The sequence below is a fragment of the Sinocyclocheilus rhinocerous genome, unplaced genomic scaffold (assembly GCF_001515625.1).
Source record: "Sinocyclocheilus rhinocerous isolate Xijiao unplaced genomic scaffold, SAMN03320098_v1.1 scaffold1467, whole genome shotgun sequence".
Taxonomy (NCBI): Eukaryota; Metazoa; Chordata; class Actinopteri; order Cypriniformes; family Cyprinidae; genus Sinocyclocheilus; species Sinocyclocheilus rhinocerous.
Genome location: NW_015647960.1, coordinates 955,664 through 973,803, shown reverse-complemented (window position 1 = coordinate 973,803; position 18,140 = coordinate 955,664). Strand labels below are relative to the sequence as shown.

The 18,140-nt window shown below is 36.5% G+C and overlaps 1 protein-coding gene across 3 annotated transcripts in view; it reads left to right on the top strand.

Annotated features, from left to right (window-relative positions):
- LOC107709505 (aryl hydrocarbon receptor nuclear translocator 2-like) overlaps positions 1–18,140 on the top strand; it is a 78,273-nt gene that overhangs the window by 18,975 nt on the left and 41,158 nt on the right. For all 3 annotated transcript variants that reach the window (XM_016513997.1, XM_016513999.1, XM_016513998.1), the window contains 6 exons: positions 3,093–3,158; positions 5,789–5,874; positions 8,104–8,180; positions 10,774–10,908; positions 11,690–11,764; positions 17,178–17,329. In XM_016513997.1, coding sequence (XP_016369483.1) covers positions 3,093–3,158; positions 5,789–5,874; positions 8,104–8,180; positions 10,774–10,908; positions 11,690–11,764; positions 17,178–17,329 — 591 coding nt within the window. The remainder of the gene's footprint in view (positions 1–3,092; positions 3,159–5,788; positions 5,875–8,103; positions 8,181–10,773; positions 10,909–11,689; positions 11,765–17,177; positions 17,330–18,140) is intronic.

Below are 18,140 nucleotides of genomic sequence, written 5' to 3'. Positions count from 1 at the left end.
GTCTCTCTAAACCCCTCCTTTCTGTGAGCCTGCTCTGCTCTGATTGGTCAGATGGCTCAGTCAGTTGTGATTGGTCTACTGCATACAGCGTGTGTCAGAAATGATACGCCCGTTGCCATAGTTTTGTATTTTTGAACGCTCAATATAAAATATGAACTTCTATTATTTATCATACATACAGGTTGTGATTCAGTGGAGCCAGCTGGTCCAAATAAACTGGGTATTGAGCTCATCTTTCAAGAGCAAGCGTTTTGTGAATCCCGTGTTGAACTCCACGAGATTAGAGAAGCAGTCGTCAGTAAAACCACGAACCATCCTCATCGTCCATTTTCTAGATATTAGGATGCCACTCTCAACAAATTGATTTTATTGTTTGTTTAAAAAGGTTATTATTGTATAACATTTATATCACTACTTATAAATAAATTCACACCTATATGTTTATTTTGCCACTACTTAAAATGAAAGTGTTATAGAATCACTGTCAATCTGCACAACATTAATAGAGTCTCTGCACCTAGAGGCGGTTTAGCCAATCACAACACACTGGGCTAGCTAACCAATCAGAGCCCATCGCCTATTTCTGAGGGAGGGGCTTCATAAAAGAAGGAAATGATCAGGGTGTTTAAGAGAAGGGACAGAGCAGTGTGGAATAAAGGTAAATTATGTGAAAAATAATGCGTTTTTTAAAAAACTAAGCATTAACATGTTAGACTGCACCCCATAAACACAATCAAGCCTAGAAAAAAAACACTGAACCACCCCTTTAATATATGTATTTAATATCACCTCATTTTCCAGCGATTCTCAAACGATTCATTCGAAGCAGTTCTAAGATTCGGTCTCTCTAAACCCCTCCTTTCTGTGAGCCTGCTCTGCTCTGATTGGTCAGATGGCTCAGTCAGTTGTGATTGGTCTACTGCATACAGCGTGTGTCAGAAATGATACGCCCGTTGCCATAGTTTTGTATTTTTGAACGCTCAATATAAAATATGAACTTCTATTATTTATCATACATACAGGTTGTGATTCAGTGGAGCCAGCTGGTCCAAATAAACTGGGTATTGAGCTCATCTTTCAAGAGCAAGCGCTTTGTGAATCCCGTGTAGAACTCCACGAGATTAGAGAAGCAGTCGTCAGTAAAACCACGAACCATCCTCATCGTCCATTTTCTAGATATTAGGATGCCACTCTCAACAAATTGATTTTATTGTTTGTTTAAAAAGGTTATTATTGTATAACATTTATATCACTACTTATAAATAAATTCACACCTATATGTTTATTTTGCCACTACTTAAAATGAAAGTGTTATAGAATCACTGTCAATCTGCACAACATTAATAGAGTCTCTGCACGTTTCTGTCCTAAACTGCTTCATTATGATCCTGTATGAAATATTTACCTTTTTATCCAAGTGTTTTTTTTCTACGTCTTTTATTTTGAGGATAACAATATAATTTTACTGTTTCATTTTAAAGCCTCCATGAACTTTCAAGACAACAAAATGCATTAATAATTGGATTTGTCAGCAATGAGGCGAACAGAAACTTGATTGTTGTTGTTGCTGAGCATTCCTGTCCTTCCTGCAGTATGTTTAGAAGGTGTTTTCATTCATAATGTTGTTTTGAAACGGTCTCTTTTTAGGCTAGCAACAGATGCAAACATGCATTTCCCGAAATTAGTTTCGAATGTCCGTCCTAGTTTAAGTCACAAACCATGACGAGCAAATTCCAACATAACGTATGATTAAGCCGCATGTGTTTTTGTGCTTCCTTCAGCACATAAACATGAGAGTTAGCGACATCAAGAATGTGCTCATGTTTAACGTTTTCTATTTGTGGCTCTTTGACAGATTGAAACCACATGCCAGCAAATGAGCGCATCTGTTGAGTGTGTGTAAAAACGCTTGAGATAAACAGAACCCTTCGAAAACATGATCGTCGTTTTTGGAAGTTCTTACACAATGTTTTAATGCTATTAGATATCATGACTCAACTCTGAGGGATGCTTGCTTACTTGTTGTCATCCAAAAAACGTACGTGCTGTTTATTTGCATAACTTGCGTTCACGAACACTGGACAACCTATTTGACAAAGACAGACTGTCTTGCCAGGTTGAATGGAAGGGATTTTGGGAGATAAACAGCTCAAGTTGGAACAGATGTGAACTGTTTTACTCCTCAACAGGGTCAGAGATTTCAGGTCACTCATGTAGTCTTTACTGTCTTTGCTAGCTGGATTCAAATAATAACAGCTATATATAGTCATGATATGGTAACTAGCATACATCAGTGCTTGTGCTGTAAATAATTATTAGTTATCACTTTGAACTGACTTGTAAAAATCACCTTTTTTTAGCTTTTATTTTTTATTTTTTAAGTATTCTTGTTTTTATCTGTCAAAATGACTGAAGTGTCAATCTTTTATTAATTAATTAAATTATTTTCTAGTTAACGCAAACTCTGAGTACATATTATTTAATCTGAATCTTCTTTGCTGGTTGTGCTACACTTAAGGAACTTAATATTTGATTTTTTTTATCATGAACCGATAAAATGATAAAATCTTTTTTTTTATTAAAATAAGTGATAATTTGTGCCATAAGTGGCAATAATTAAGTTGAGGTTTCCAAAGTTTAACAAAAATTTTGAATTGTCAGGCTTTTCTTTAAAAAAAATATATCACATTATTTATTCTAAATCTTTGCTCTTTTAAACTTTGTATCATTATTATAATAGTAATGCAATATTTTTTTTATAGTGATCATTAATGTCATAACTAGGTATAAATATAATTAGGTAGAAGTTTCCAAAGTTTAATGTTTAACAAAAAAATTGAATTGTCATTATTTCCTCTTTTTTGTTTGTTTGTTTGTTACATTACTTTCTGGTTAATACAGCCCTTGAGTACATTTTATTTAATCAGAATCTTCTTTGCTTTTTTCATATTTTTTTTTTCATCGTTTTATTTTCATAAATAACCTATTTAATTTGAGGTTTCCAAACTTTAATGTTTAACAAAAATGTACATTGTATTTGTGTTCTTATCCATTTATGATGATAATTTAACTGTTTTTATATGTTTCTTTAGGTGTGGCAATGCTCCACTGGATCATATTTCACTGAATCGGTTGTCCAGCATGAGAAAGCGATACAGGTAAGAATTCTTTTTTTCCCCGAAGCAGTTTTTAAATTTCAAATTTTCACCCAATTCTGCAGTTATTCAACCCCAAACTATTAACCAAACATCCTCTAATTCAAAACAGAACTTATGCAGTAGTACGTTACATTGCTAGTTCAAATTTTTTTGGCTTACACATGCAATCAAACCCATTAAAAACTAAACTAACAAAAAAGTACCATGGTATTACTCTGAGAACATGTTTTGTCAGGTAACCTAATAATCTGTTTGATGTGGTAACATACAAATTAACTAGTTTGATTTAAGTCAAAAAATGTAATTTAATATGACTGAATGAACCTGAATACATCAGTCACACCAGCAACTTTTCACTTTTTTTTTTGTTTGTTTGTTTTGAACATGGTATAATGGTAAGTCTTGAAACAATGAAAGTAGCAGCACTCAGTTTATTAAATAAACTCTTATCTGAACCACAATTTGTCTTGCGACACTTTTCGGTGTCAATTAGAACATTTGCCGTTACGTGAACAACTTCTAGGAATTTAGCTTCCTTTAAGTAAATTCTTAGAATTTGTTCCTAAGAATGTAACGCCAATGTTCCTGTTCATTCCTCCTGTAATTTGCCCTTTGACCCTGATGTTTAACCCGCTGGCCTCCTCTCTGCGGCAGGCGGTTTGTTGGTCTACATCAAACTTGCAGCGCTGTGTGTTTTGCGGGTTTTGACAGCTCTGGAATGCAGGAATCACCTCTTCCAGGAACATCTGAGAGAAAAGTGCATTGCAGATGTCTAGTTGATAAATGGCGTACGTGTGTCAAGCGTTTGTACAAAAGTGTCGTACAGTTCACAAAACGAGGTGAGAGGGGCCAGTGTGGATGAAGGATATTGTTGATGCTAAATCGAAAACAAAAAATATTGATTTTCATTACTATGTATAATGAAATGGTAGATGCTTTTATCCATAATGACTTGCATAAGTGCACTCAAGGAATATTCTTTATCATTACATGTTTTCCCTGGGAATCAAACCCATGACCTGGTGTTTCTTGCAGCTCATGAACGAGATTTAAATAATAAATGGCATGACATAGCTAGAAGTTGGACCCCAAATCTGAAATAAACAAAAATAAATGAATTAACGCAAAGTAAACGTACTATTTTAATCTAATCTTGACTGATTTGACAGGGGGATCGGATTGCACATGAAGAACATTATGAGAAAGGCACACAACGTCTTTAGTATTAATGGATGGAACAAAAAAGTCTGATTCAGAGTCCATAATGTGCAAATTTGGTTTGCCCTCGCTTTTCTAATATCTCCTAAACTATTATTTTTAATGAATATTTTTGCTGATCATGTTTAATTACTTAAAGTCTCTACATTGTTTTCAGTGTTAAAAATAAATTTCAATGTGTCAGTGCTACAATTCATTATGTTTTGACATATAAAATTATTTACAATTCTGTTTGTTGGTGTTATTCACATAGAAATTGCATTACTTGCATGAAATATCTTAAACCTAAATAGAAATTGAAATAAAAACTAAACTGAAACTAATATTTAGGTCACACTTTATTTTAATGTCCAGTTCTCACTATTAACTATAACTTTTGCCTCAATAAACTCCTAATTACTGCTTATTAATAGTTAGTAAGGTAGTTGTTAAGTTTAGGTAGGATTAAGGGATCTAAAATATGGACATGCAGAATAAGGCATTAATATGTGGTTTATAAGTACTAATAAACGGCCAATATGCTAGTAATATGCATGCTAATAATAAACAACTAGTATATAGTGAGAATTGGTCCCTATACTAAAGTGTTACCAAAATGTACTAAAACTAAACTGAAATTTAATGTACTCTACTTTTCAAATGTTTGGGGTCAGTAAGATTGTTTTTGAAAGAAATTAACTTTTATACAAAAGGATGCATTGAAACGATCAAAAAAATAATAGGAAAGACATTTATGATGTTACAAATGATTTGTATTTCAAATAAAAGCTCTTCTTTTGAACTTTGTTCATCAAAGAATCCTGAAGAAAAAAAACCCCACACAAATATTAAATGGCAAATGGTTTTCAATATTTGATCATAATTAGAAATGTTTCTTGAGCAGCAAATCAGCATATCAGAATGATTTCTGAAGGATCATGTGACACTGAAGACTGGAGGAATGATGCTGAAAATACAACTTCGCATCACAGGAATAAATTACATTTTAAAATATATTCAAATACAAAACAGATATTTTAAATAGTAATATTATTTAATAATTTACTGTATTTTTGATCAAATAAATGCGGCCTTGGTGAGCATAAGAACATAAAAACATAAAATCTTACCAACCCCAAACTTTTAAACAGCAGTGAATTGAAAATGGTATTGAAATACAAGCTTTAGGAAAGCAGAACTGCAATCATCTTGATGTGTGCAGATGGAGTCGTGTTGTTGTTGTGCTTCTGTGTTTTGTTTTGATGTGAAATGCTAAAGGGAACATTTTTGCTGAGGTTCGTGCCGGCTTTCCAAATCAGATCCTGCAAAACGTAATCCTCAAATGTCCCGAATGCCAACTTTAAAGTACCAAATACGAGTACCAGACATGTTTTGTTGGTTCCATTCTCTTTGTGTGTCTCTTTCGTTCACAGGAATGGTCTTGGCCCATCTAAGGAGGGGGAGGCGCAGTACTCTGTTGTGCACTGTACCGGCTACATCAAGGCCTGGCCGCCAGCGGGTACTTACACAAACACACTCAAACACAGTCAGTCCAAAGCCACTGAATCAGAGAGAAGCATACAAACAAACAAATACTCAGAAGTGTACCAGGTTTGTGGAGTGAGTAACTAAAAGTTGATTTGAGACTAGTATAATATTTCATGTATATGGAAATATGATGAACAGACTTATTTGATAAACACACATACAGTACGTAGCGAAGACATAATGGCAAAGCTCACCCATGCGTCTTGTGCTCGTTGATTCAGGACCTCAGGTTTCATTAAAACTTAATTTAAAAAAATCTTAATTTGTGTTTTGAAGACTAACCAAAGTCTTATGGGTTTGGAGCATCGTGAAGGTAATTAAAAGATGACAGTTTTCATTTTTGGGTGAATTATTCCTTTAAGTTTGCATTTAACATCAGCATGCAGTGATGCAAATGATTCAGTGAATCTTTTTTGGAACCAGTTCAACAAGTTCCACTTGTTAATATTAGTAAAAACATTTTTTACTCAATATCTGAGTACAAATGAGTAGTAGCAATATTATGAATGTGTTTTGCTTAAGTCCTCAACTCACAATCCGAAGCCTAATGGAACACATTGTTTGAAACATGTGTTTGAACTCCTTGAACTATCAGAACTCTGGAATTCGGTGTTAAATTCTGTTAGAATCCTTCAGTCGGCAGAACTGTCTGGAGTTTTGGATGACTCCCATATGACACCGGCATGCAAAATCCCCCCCGGCCTGCGATTCCTATTAGCACAACAGCATGTGTGAAGTGAGAAAAGAAGAAATAGAATTGAGCAACCCTGAATTCAAAAATGTGAACTTTTAGCTTCATATCTTTGCTGGAGGTTGTCCAGGTATCCCCCAAGCGCATCTCCAACAAATGTGTGTGTCGTAAAAATTAATTGCACATGCTGGACATCCTGTTTGTTGCATAGTGGCACAAAGTAAGGATAAAAATAACCCGCAACACTTGATTGTCAGCCATTATGGTGTCATATCGGAATGTGGTGATCTAAACAAAGACATCTCGAATCGTTTTCATCACACTGAATGGTAATCACTGCATTAACGTAATTAGGAAGTGCTCTGGCCTCACCAGATGTCCCCGATATGCATTGTTGATCAGTTTCATAGCGTTTGCATAACAAACACAAGACTTTATGTGCTCTTTATTACTTTGATATGCGACCAAATGAATTCTGTCTGCTTGTATAATGTCAGTTTGTGCAAATTAAAGGCAGTAAATTAATTCAAACCATCGGTGCATCTGTCCATAGTATGCAGCCTGTTTGTAGAGAAGGTTTTTTTTTCCTGAATGTGTCATTTATTCAGTGATATATATTCCGTTCCTGTTTATTTGTAGCACAGAGTCATTAGATTTGCGAACTAGTGTTCCCTGCACCGCCATGCGCCGCTGATGAATTGAGTTGTATTTTACTCGAGGTGACAGTTTGCAGTGTGAATGTGGGAACAGACCATGAAATAATGACAATGAGACAATAAATTGACCATATGTCTCTCTGTATTTATATTGTACTGTATATATTTGCTGCATGCATAAAAAGCAAACATAAAGTGTGACAAGTGTAGAGTCTTATGAAGCGATTCTTTAAATGAATTGGTCTAAAAGACTCAAAAGTTACTGGTTTGAATCAGTTTAACCTTGAGAAGTCGGTTTGCAGTCGGAGTGCAAGAGTTTTTCAGTGGCCTTGGTTCCAGTTGTGTTTTTCTTATTCATTTATAGAAAGTCTTTAAATAGTTATGAATCAAGGCAAAGTAGGAAGTGTGTCGATGAGAAATCATTAAAGTAATTAAAAAGAGATTCATGTTCCTGCTTAAACAAACTCCAGGATAGGAATCGCTCCTCCGCTCTGATTCCCATCTGCCGTGACTTCATGTCCCATTTACTCCAAATAAACACGGCACGACAGCGTCCAGGAACAATAACCGCTTTGCTACTGGTTTTGGGCAACTGAAATAAGTCATTATGCATGAACAAACTCCTGATGAGTCAAGGAGACGTGGACAAAAATATCAAGCAGATGCTATTAGTGGAATCGAAGAGACGTTTTTGCGCAAAGATTCCCAAACAGGTCCTTGTGTGCTGTTGCAACAGAGCATCTCATTAGAAAATTATGTAGGAATAAACATGTTAGTCATCAGGATCTCCACATGTTTTCAGTCTGCTGTTAGTGTTTGTTTGGACAAATGACTGCTCTTGTGACTTTTCCAGGCATGACCATCCCGGATGAAGACACAGAAGCAGGTCAAACCAGCAAATACTGCTTGGTTGCGATTGGAAGACTGCAGGTATGTGTGGATCTCTGACATATATGGCAACAAAAACATAGATATTAGCAACCGCATGACAACATGCTTGTAACTCTCTAGAACACCATAGAAACCGTATAGTAACAATCAAGCAGCCAAGCGGAACACTATAGCAGTTGTCAAGAACACCCTACCTACCACATAGTAACATTCTAACAACTAGAACACCTTAGCAACCACAGAGCAACATTCTAACAACTAGAACATCCTAGTAACTGCATGGCAACATTCTAACAACTAGAACACCCTAGTAACCGTATGGCAACATTCTAACAACTAGAACACCCTAGCAACCACATAGCAACATTCTAACAACTAGAACATCCTAGCAACCACATAGCAACATTCTAACAACTAGAACATCCTAGCAAATGCATGGTAACATTCTAACAACTAGAACATCCTAGTAACCTCATGGCAGCATTCTAAAAACTTGAACACCCTTGCAACTTCATGGCAGCATTCTAAAAACTACAAATACCCTAACAACCGCATGGCAACACTGTAACAACTAGAACATCCTAGTAACTGCATGGCAACATTATAACAAGTAGAACACCCTAGCAACCGCATGGCAACATTCTAACAATCAGAACACCCTAGCAACTGCATGGCAACATTCTAACAAGTAGAACACCCTAGTAACCGCATAGCAACATTTAAAAAACTAGATTTTTGTTTATGTGGATTTTTTTATGTGATGTAATGCTGATCAGTGTGTGTATGCGGGCTCCAGGGTCCAAGACAAATTTCCCCATTGGGGACAATAAAGTGTATTGAATGAATGAAAACCACAGAGCAACATTCTAACAACTAGAACACTGTAGCAACCACAGAGCAACATTCTAACAACTAGAACACCCTAGTAACTGTATGGCAACATTCTAACAACTAGGACACCCTAGCAAACGCATAGCAACATTCTAACAACTAGAACATCCTAGCAACCACATAACATTCTAACAACTAGAACACCCTACCAACTACAAAGCAACATTCTAAAAACTAGAACATCCAAGTAACCTCATGGCAACATTCTAATAACTAGAACATTCTAGCAACTGCATGGCAACATTCTAACATCTAGAACACCTTAGTAACTACATGGCAACATTCTAACAACTAGACCATCCTAGAAAATGCATGGCAACATTCTAACAACTAGAACGTCCTAGTAACCTCATGGCAGCATTCTAAAAACTAGAACACCCTAGCAACTGCATGGCAATATTCTAACTACTAGAACATCCTAGTAACTTAATGGCAGCATTATAAAAAATAGAATACCCTAGCAACCGCATGGCAATATTGTAACAACTAGAACATCCTAGTAACTGCATGGCAACATTCTAAAAACTAGACCACCCTAGCAACTGCATGGCAACATTCTAACAACCAGAACACCCCAGCAACTGCATGGAAACATTCTAACAAGTAGAACACCCTAGCAACCGCATGGCAACATTCTAACATCTAGAACTTCCTAGTAACCGCATGGCAACATTCTAAAAACTAGAACATCCTAGCAACCGCATGACAGCATTCTAACAACTAGAACACCCTAGTAACCGCCTGGCAACATTCTAACAAGTAGAACACCCTAGCAACCGCATAGCAACATTTAAAAAACTAGAACATGCTAATAACCTCATGGCAACATTCTAAAAACTAGAACACCCTAGCAACTGCATGGCAGCATTCTAAGAACTAGAACACCATAGCAACCGCATGGCAGTTTTCTAACAACAAGAACACCCTAGCAACCGCATGACAACATTCTAACAACCAGAACACCCTAACAACCGCATAGCAACATTCTAACAACTAAAACACCCTGGCAACCATATAGCAACAGGCTAGTAACCATCCAGAACACCCCAGTAACCACATAGCAACATATTTGTAAGCTTCCACAACACGCTAGCAAACTTAACTTGCTAAAATCACTCCTAAACTACATACCAACCACCTAGCAACAACCCACATCTTCAAGTGTTGTTGTACACATGCATGCAACAACATTGCATTGTTTCTTAATACAGCTTCATAGATCAAGTTGAATTAAAGACAAATGCATCAGAGATCATTGATTCTCCCTTTGGAATATAGTATTTAATTTATATTGATGAGTTCTGATAAGTCTGAGATTTCAGAATGTATGTAATACATAATCTGGACAGAAGATGTATTAGGATATGTTGATTCTGACGTTTACCTAAACCTAAATTTTTTGTCACATAATATTTCTGAAAGCTTAATTAATCTTTCATTATAAAAAAAAGCACGATGTCATCTCTCAAATAACAAACTCACTTGTTATACTCAGGGTCACTGCAGAAAACTATTTCAACTTTTGAAATCTTAATGTTTCAAAATATGTCTAATCCATGTCTTTTTGATATGTCTAGCATTTAAATGTGATTTTTATTCAGTAAATACCTTCCCACATCTTAATGTGCATAGACAACTATAACTAATTATTTCATAATCCTATGAATCCTATCCTACAAAACATGTGTCTGTTTGTTTGAATATTCTGATTTTGTAAAAACCCCTTTATCTTGTCTCTCAGGTGACCAGTTCTCCAGTTTCCATGGATATGAACGGACTCTCTGTGCCGACGGAATTCCTTTCCCGCCACAACTCAGATGGCATTATCACTTTCGTGGACCCTCGCTGCATCAACGTGATTGGCTACCAGCCTCAGGTCAGTTTCATTCAACATGCAACTTTATATTAAAGGTGCTGTATGTAATTTTTTTGACTGCACTGAAGCATAAAAATACCATAATATGTTTGCAGATATTTAGGAAACTGCTAAGTTCACATACTTGTTTTTACAAAAAAAAACATGCAACAGCCAGTTATTGTACTTGGAAATGTGTGTTCTGTGTCGGAATGTCTGTTTTTGTTTTGGTCTGTGTGATTCCGCCCACTGCCAATTTACCCAATAGTATTTTGAAACCCCGGGTTACCAGTTGGCAGAAAATACGAGTATTGCAGCAATGAAAACCATCAAACAAACTGGATCAGAGATCGCAGATTCTACCCAACCTAAAAAGCCTCAGCATCCATCTAAAAAGCACTATAACCAGAGGCATCTCATCTACGTACAATTTAGGTCTCGTCGCCTTCCATTGACAACTGCGCTTGTTCCTTTTGCGTGTCCTCAATCTGGCAACCTGCGTGAGCATCATGTCTTAGGAGGAGGGGGCGAGAGGAACAACTCTGTCCAATAATTTGAATTTGGAATGCAGTACATACTTCAACCTCAATCACAGATTCATGACAAGTCAGACAAGTCAGGCTGTTTTCTGAATAATAGAGAATATTGAGGCTTATTTTTGAAATAGTCAACATTTTCTAATGATTATTCATTATGACCCTGATGCTGTCTGTGCTCTGTGTTTAAAAGTACAAAGAGTTTGTGCAAATCAAGTTCATATCAAATTCATATGACTCTTGTTCTTTTTATTGGATTTGCACAGGATCTTCTTGGCAAAGACATTCTGGAGTTCTGCCACCCAGAGGACCAGAGCCACCTGCGAGAGAGCTTCCAGCAGGTACACCAACAAAAACAAACCCAACCACCAGCGGTGATCCAGTCCCACACACACAGTCATCAGCACTGTGATCCTGTAGGAAAGAAACATCATAAATGAGATCTCTCGATGTTCTCTTCAAGATAAAATGAGAGCTAATGGAGTCTCCTAGGGCTGGATTCACGAAACATTCTTTAGAATAATGTTCTTCTTCTATAAAATTCGTCTTATATAAGAATCACCATATAATCAGATAACGCCAAAGCCATAATTTTCTTCTTAATAAAAATAAAAAAATAAAAATAAGATGCTTTTAAGGAAATATTTGAGAACTTGCCCTTAGGAACATTTTTACGAACTTCCTACAATTTATCTTAAGATATTTCTTAACTTCTTTAAGATTTTCATAAATCTAGCATCAAGACATTCGCTTTCGAAAAAACGTAATAAAGACAAAGCACAAATGAATGCAACAGACAGGTTCTTCAAAAATAACTATTTAAAAATGCAGAGCATTAGAAAATGCCACGTCATGTAGTTCATTTGAGGTGTTTCACATTGAGATTGAACTTCTTTCTGAAGAAGACATGAATCCAAGCCATGATTCTCCGATATCCTGAGAAAAACACATGCAAACACAATCTCACATGCATCTCCTAGTTTAAAGATCTCTCAAACCATGCTCAGATTTGTCAAGTCTGCATCATAAACCAGACATCTCAATATGAACTCTAGCATTTCTCATGATTTTTTCCCACGAGCAGTTGATCTGAGCTGCTGACCACATTAATTTTATAGCTCAAGGCTCACTGAATGTCAACTATAATTGAAGAGTTCATTTGTAAAAACCGATAACTTTTTCAGAAATCACGTTTTTTTTGTTGCGCATTCCAAGTAATATCAATCAAACTGCAGTTGGGTTGTTGCTTCCGTGAAAACGTTCCAGCTTTTATTTTCCTTTTTCGCCCTGAAGAAGATATCACAGGTTCATCAAGTTCGTTGAAATTATCCATCCTCGATCACTTTTAGTCAGCTTTGACAAAATTCCTCTGTTAGCACGTCTTTTCAAAGTGAAACTAACCTTGTCACCTGACCTGAATACAGCGCGCTGATCAGTGTTGCCAATTTAGCGACTTTGTCGCTAGATTTAGCGACTTTTCAGACCCCCCGGCGACTTTTTTTCCAAAAAAGCGACTAGCGACAAATCTAGCGACTTCTTGGACAAACCTTAGCGAGTCTCTGTGATCGCTGGTACTGACGCAACGGCGCGAGGTCAGCGCGCACACACCTCTCTCTCTGCGTCTGCTCTGTACAGCGAACGGCTGAGAGGAGCAGCGCCTTCAGTTAAAATAGATATTATGTTGCTTCTCTAATTTTACATGCAAATATAGCCGAAATCACAGCACAGGAATTGTCTGTGTCTTGTCTTTTCTTATGTGCGTTTCATTTCATCAGACGATGGCTCAAATATAAAGCAGGATTTTTGTGCAGATTAACGTCTTGGAAGGGAGAGCTGGTTATGTAGTCTTAAAGGGCCGCATTTCAGTCACTATTTAATATTTATTCTGTTGTCTGACAACAGAAACAGTAATATATATACACGGCAATCAGCTCATTTTTTTTTAAAGTGGCGTTTATCGGTTTTTAGACTCCAGAGCTGTGAAAGAGCAAACTCTGAGCTCTGGGCTGACATTATGTGAAACATTGCTTGCCAGTAAAAACATATTCTTCTCGCCCCACGATCCTTTGCTTCCCCGCTCCAGTCAGCACTAGGAAGTGAACTTGAGTGCTGTTTGGTTAGTCATTCAGTACCAGTAGCTGAAAGTCTCCATCAGTTAATACGTGTTGATTGGCCACCGATGAGAGTTTCTCTTGAGTCTGTCGAGTACCTGCTGAGAACATTGAAGAGTGGTTGAGTGGTCGCTTCCATAGTCTTCTGTTTGGATGCCATTTGAAGAGGTTTTCTCTGTTGCAGCTGTTGTTGTTTGTTTTTCTGTTTTTGTATCCCGCTGCCAATTAAACCGCAAGCTGGTGCTCTTCACAAGGTCTTTTTGATTTCCTCCTCTCGCTCTTCCTGTTGGATCACCTCTTTTCCTGCTCTTTACCTCATCTCTTTATCTTTGGTCTTTTACAAAATCTGCCTTTTTTCTTTTATCCTGCTCCTTATTTTCCTGACTTTCACTCTTTTCCAGCCCCTTTACTTTATCCTTAACTTCCTATCTGGCATTTTGTATCTTTTTTCTTTGTTATTAATGTTATTTTTGTGTCGTTCATGTTCTATATATATATATATATATATATAGTTAGTTTAAATTTAGTTTTTTGTTCAGTATTAGTTCTAGTAATTTTAATACTAATTTTAATTTTAAAACTGAGTTTTTGTAAAAGACCAAAGATAAGGATACAGAATGAGGTAAAGAGCATCTCATCCTGTCTCCTTATCTTTGGTCTTCTACAAAAACTCAGTTTTTCTTTTATCCTGCTCTTTATTTCCCCAGCTTTTGGTCTTTTTGGCCCCTTTTTCTTTGTCTTCAACTTCCTGTCTGTGAGTTCACAGCTATCATCAGTATTCTCTTCACATCCTGATGTCCACATACATTTATGCCAACCGTGTGTGTGTGTGTGTGTGTGTGAGTGTGTGTGTGTTGGTATTCCACCTCGGGATAATATTGTGGGCACTTGAAGGGTGGGCGCAGTGTTTTTACTCCCTAGATGATTGTGCCCTCTATATTACGTGCTTCGCTTCTTAAAAGCCCCTCAAATCCTCCACCTCACTTCTCCTGGAAGGCCAAGGTTGAGTGGTCAGGTACGCCACAAAGAGATTTGTCAAAGTACTTTTGCCTGTTTCTCTGCGTAGGTCTGTTGACGGCTGATAAAGACCCCTCTGGCTGACATCCAGAAAAGCCTTCAGATAACTGGATGTCTTCAAAACTCGAGACCACACACACACGCGGCGGCGTCCGCAAACACACACCTGTTTCTGAGTCTTATCTGTGTTTTATCTTTTACTTTTGAAGCCAAGTAGAACAAAAGCCGACAATTTATGCGTAGTGAGACGGTGAAAGCGTGTTATTCTTGGCCTGTAGTTTCGATATTGAGTCTCGGCAGATGTCAAAGACTAGAACAATATACATTCACGGGGTTGCACAAAATAATTTGATGTTGCGGACTACTGGATTCTTACTTAACAGAATCTTTACCGCGTGAAGATGAAGAGACCATTTGTCATAAAAGAATGGAAAACGAAAACCATAAAGAGATATAAATCTAAGATCCTGCCCGGATTTCACAATCCAGAATTCCCTGGCTTCCTAAAGTCAATTTAAATTATGTACATATTACGATTAGAACAATATACATTCACGGGGTTGCACAAAATAATTTGATGTTGCGGAGTGCTGGATTCTTACTTAACAGAATCTTTACCGCGTGAAGATGAAGAGACCATTTGTCATAAAAGAATGGAAAACGAAAACCATAAAGAGATATAAATCTAAGATCCTGCCCTGATTTCACAATCCAGAATTCCCTGGCTTCCTAAAGTCAATTTAAATTATATACATATTACATAAATAAAATATAAATATTAGAAAAAAAACGTAAACTTAAAAAACCTAAACTTTGGCACATAACAGAAATAAATTAACTTGAGGTACTAGAATTACTAAAACTAAAGCTTAAATAAACTTTAAAGTTGCAATATAAATATTTAAGAATCCAAAAGCTAATAAAAATGACAAAAGCACATAAAACAAAATAAAAAAGATGAAATAAAAATAAGAGCTAATTCTATGTATTATTAAATACTATAATATTATAGAAATAATACTGAAATCTGAACTTTAAAGATCAGCTTTTTTTTGTTTGTTATCTGTCTCACAATGTAGATTGATATCTGTCATCAGTCAATATATCAGTTATTGGCTTTATAATCTAAAATAATTATCAGTATTGGCTATCGGCTATATGGCCTAATCGAAGTCATTGAAAATTCTGTTTCTCAGAATTATATCAGATTATATGATTTGCATTGATGTTTCCCAATTATATTAAACTCTGTAGCATTTGTTTACTGCTTAACTATGTACACTTCTCAGTTTATTACTACTAAGCAGAAAAAATATATATATCCCATATCCTCTTTCCTCTCTCAAAGCAGAATATACATCCAAAAAAAGTCAAGTTTCCCTTTTTCTTCTTTTAACTCACTGTATTTTTTTCTCACTTGAAGTGTGGCCATCTGTGCTGTTTAAGAGAGCAGTTTTCATCAGGTTTTTTTTTTAACTCTGAAGATCTTTCTCGTTGTCTTTCATGCTCTGTTGAGTGGAAGGTTGTTTTCTCTGAACACAGCTTTTGTATCTAAAGCAATCTCTGTATTTGGATGGGCAAACATTACTTTAAGTGACAATAGAGGTGACTGTGGAGAGCATGTGGATGAAGTTCAGAGTCTGACTTTAGCTCAAAATGAGCCTGTCTTGTCACAAAAGTATGAAGATGACAAATTGAGATCTTGCTTCTCGTACTTATTTTTTTGCATCGGCTACATGGAGTTCTGAAAGGGAATAACCCTTATGCATCCTAGAAAAACCAATGATGGTAGATTTTCCACTGAGGTAAACGTTGTTAGTCATTGATGTTGTCTGTAATGCAGTGGGTTTGATTGTTTTCTGAATTTAATCACTCATGCATAAAGCATGTAATATTCCTCATGTTCCTAATTTCTAAAGCCAATTTGTGTTCACATTTGGCACTTGACAAGCGTTAATTTTAGATCCTGGTGGGGGACTTTGATAATAGGTTTGGTATTTGCTGTAGGAACCGATTGGTCATATTTTGCTCATTCGTTCGCTGATTACAGTCATTGTTCACTCATGTCAAGCATTAAAATAAAGCCCCCAGTAGGGTCACACCAGCCATTTGTATGTTCTTACTTTAAATAATAAAGTCCACGTTAGAGGCTCAGTAATTACTAGCTAGTTTGTACCTAACTCTGTACTTAGCTTATTTGTCAAGTTAAGTCAGGTCACCTTTATTTATATAGCGCTTTATACAATACAGATTGTGCTTTATAGTGTCAAACAGGGAAATAGTTTGTCAATAATACAAGAGGACAGTAACAAACAGTCAATTTTTCAGTTAAAGTCAGTTCACTGATGATTCAGTGGTCATCATCCAGTTCAGCTCTCTTCCAATAATGTCTGTACAATCAAGTCCACAGTATTGCCAGAAATTAAGGGTCCCCAACTAAGCAAGCCAAAAGCGACAGTGGCAAGGTTCGCACCATTAGTTATCTAAAAGGTCTTTTAAAAGTTCTTCGCAAAGTAACATGCAGTTGCGTAATGTGATGTTTGAATTTCTAAGATGTAAATGCATGTGATGTGAACTGATGTGAACTGATGTTCCCCGTCCTCCTGTGTTCTTCTGTGGTGTTTAGGTGGTCAAGCTGAAAGGGCAGGTTCTCTCGGTCATGTATCGGTTCCGGCTGAAGAACCGAGAGTGGATGCTCATCAGAACCAGCAGTTTCACCTTCCAGAACCCTTATTCAGACGAGATCGAGTACATCATCTGCACCAACACCAATGTCAAGTATGTCCAACCTTCTCATTTCATCTCTTTGAAGGCTGTTGGAATAGACTTGTTATACTTTGTTGGGAATGCCTAATATCCTGACTGCTAATATAATGGCAAATGGTGTTGCACCAAAATGAATTTTCGGTTTCGGCCAAAACCGTTTTGGAGGGCCGAATTCATTGACTCTAGCAGAAGCGTAAAATGAGCATTTCTCTGATGGCACATATGGTGCACACAACGTGGATAAACTCCAACAGATGAACATGTCAGATGTGTGGTGCTAGTGCTAGATTAACAATATTGATTTCTTGTTTTTAAAAAGACGTCAATAAAACAGCTTGTAAACAATATGGCACGTAATGTTACATTTACCTCAGCAAAATCACATAAACATACATAAACTCATTATTCAGCTAGAAAAAAAAACATTTTGTTAAACATGAACTATTTTATAAATTTTTACTTAATATTAGTTGTCTTTATTTAAAGGGTTAGTTCACCCAAAAATGAAAATTCTGTCATTAATTACTCACCCTCGTGTTGTTCCAAACCCGTAAGACCTTCGTTCATCTTCGGAACACAATTTAAGATATTTTTGATTAAATCTGAGGGCTCTCTGACCCTCCCATAGACAGCAAGGTAACTACCACGTTCAAGGTCCAGAAAAGTACCAAGATGATCGACAAAGTAGTCCGTGTGACATCAGTGGTTCAACTGTAAAGTTACGAAGCTACGAGAATACTTTTTTGTGGTATTCTCATTATTTTGACGAAAATGTGGAATAAAGTTGTTATTTTTGTTTTCTTTGCGCAAAAAAAGTATTCTC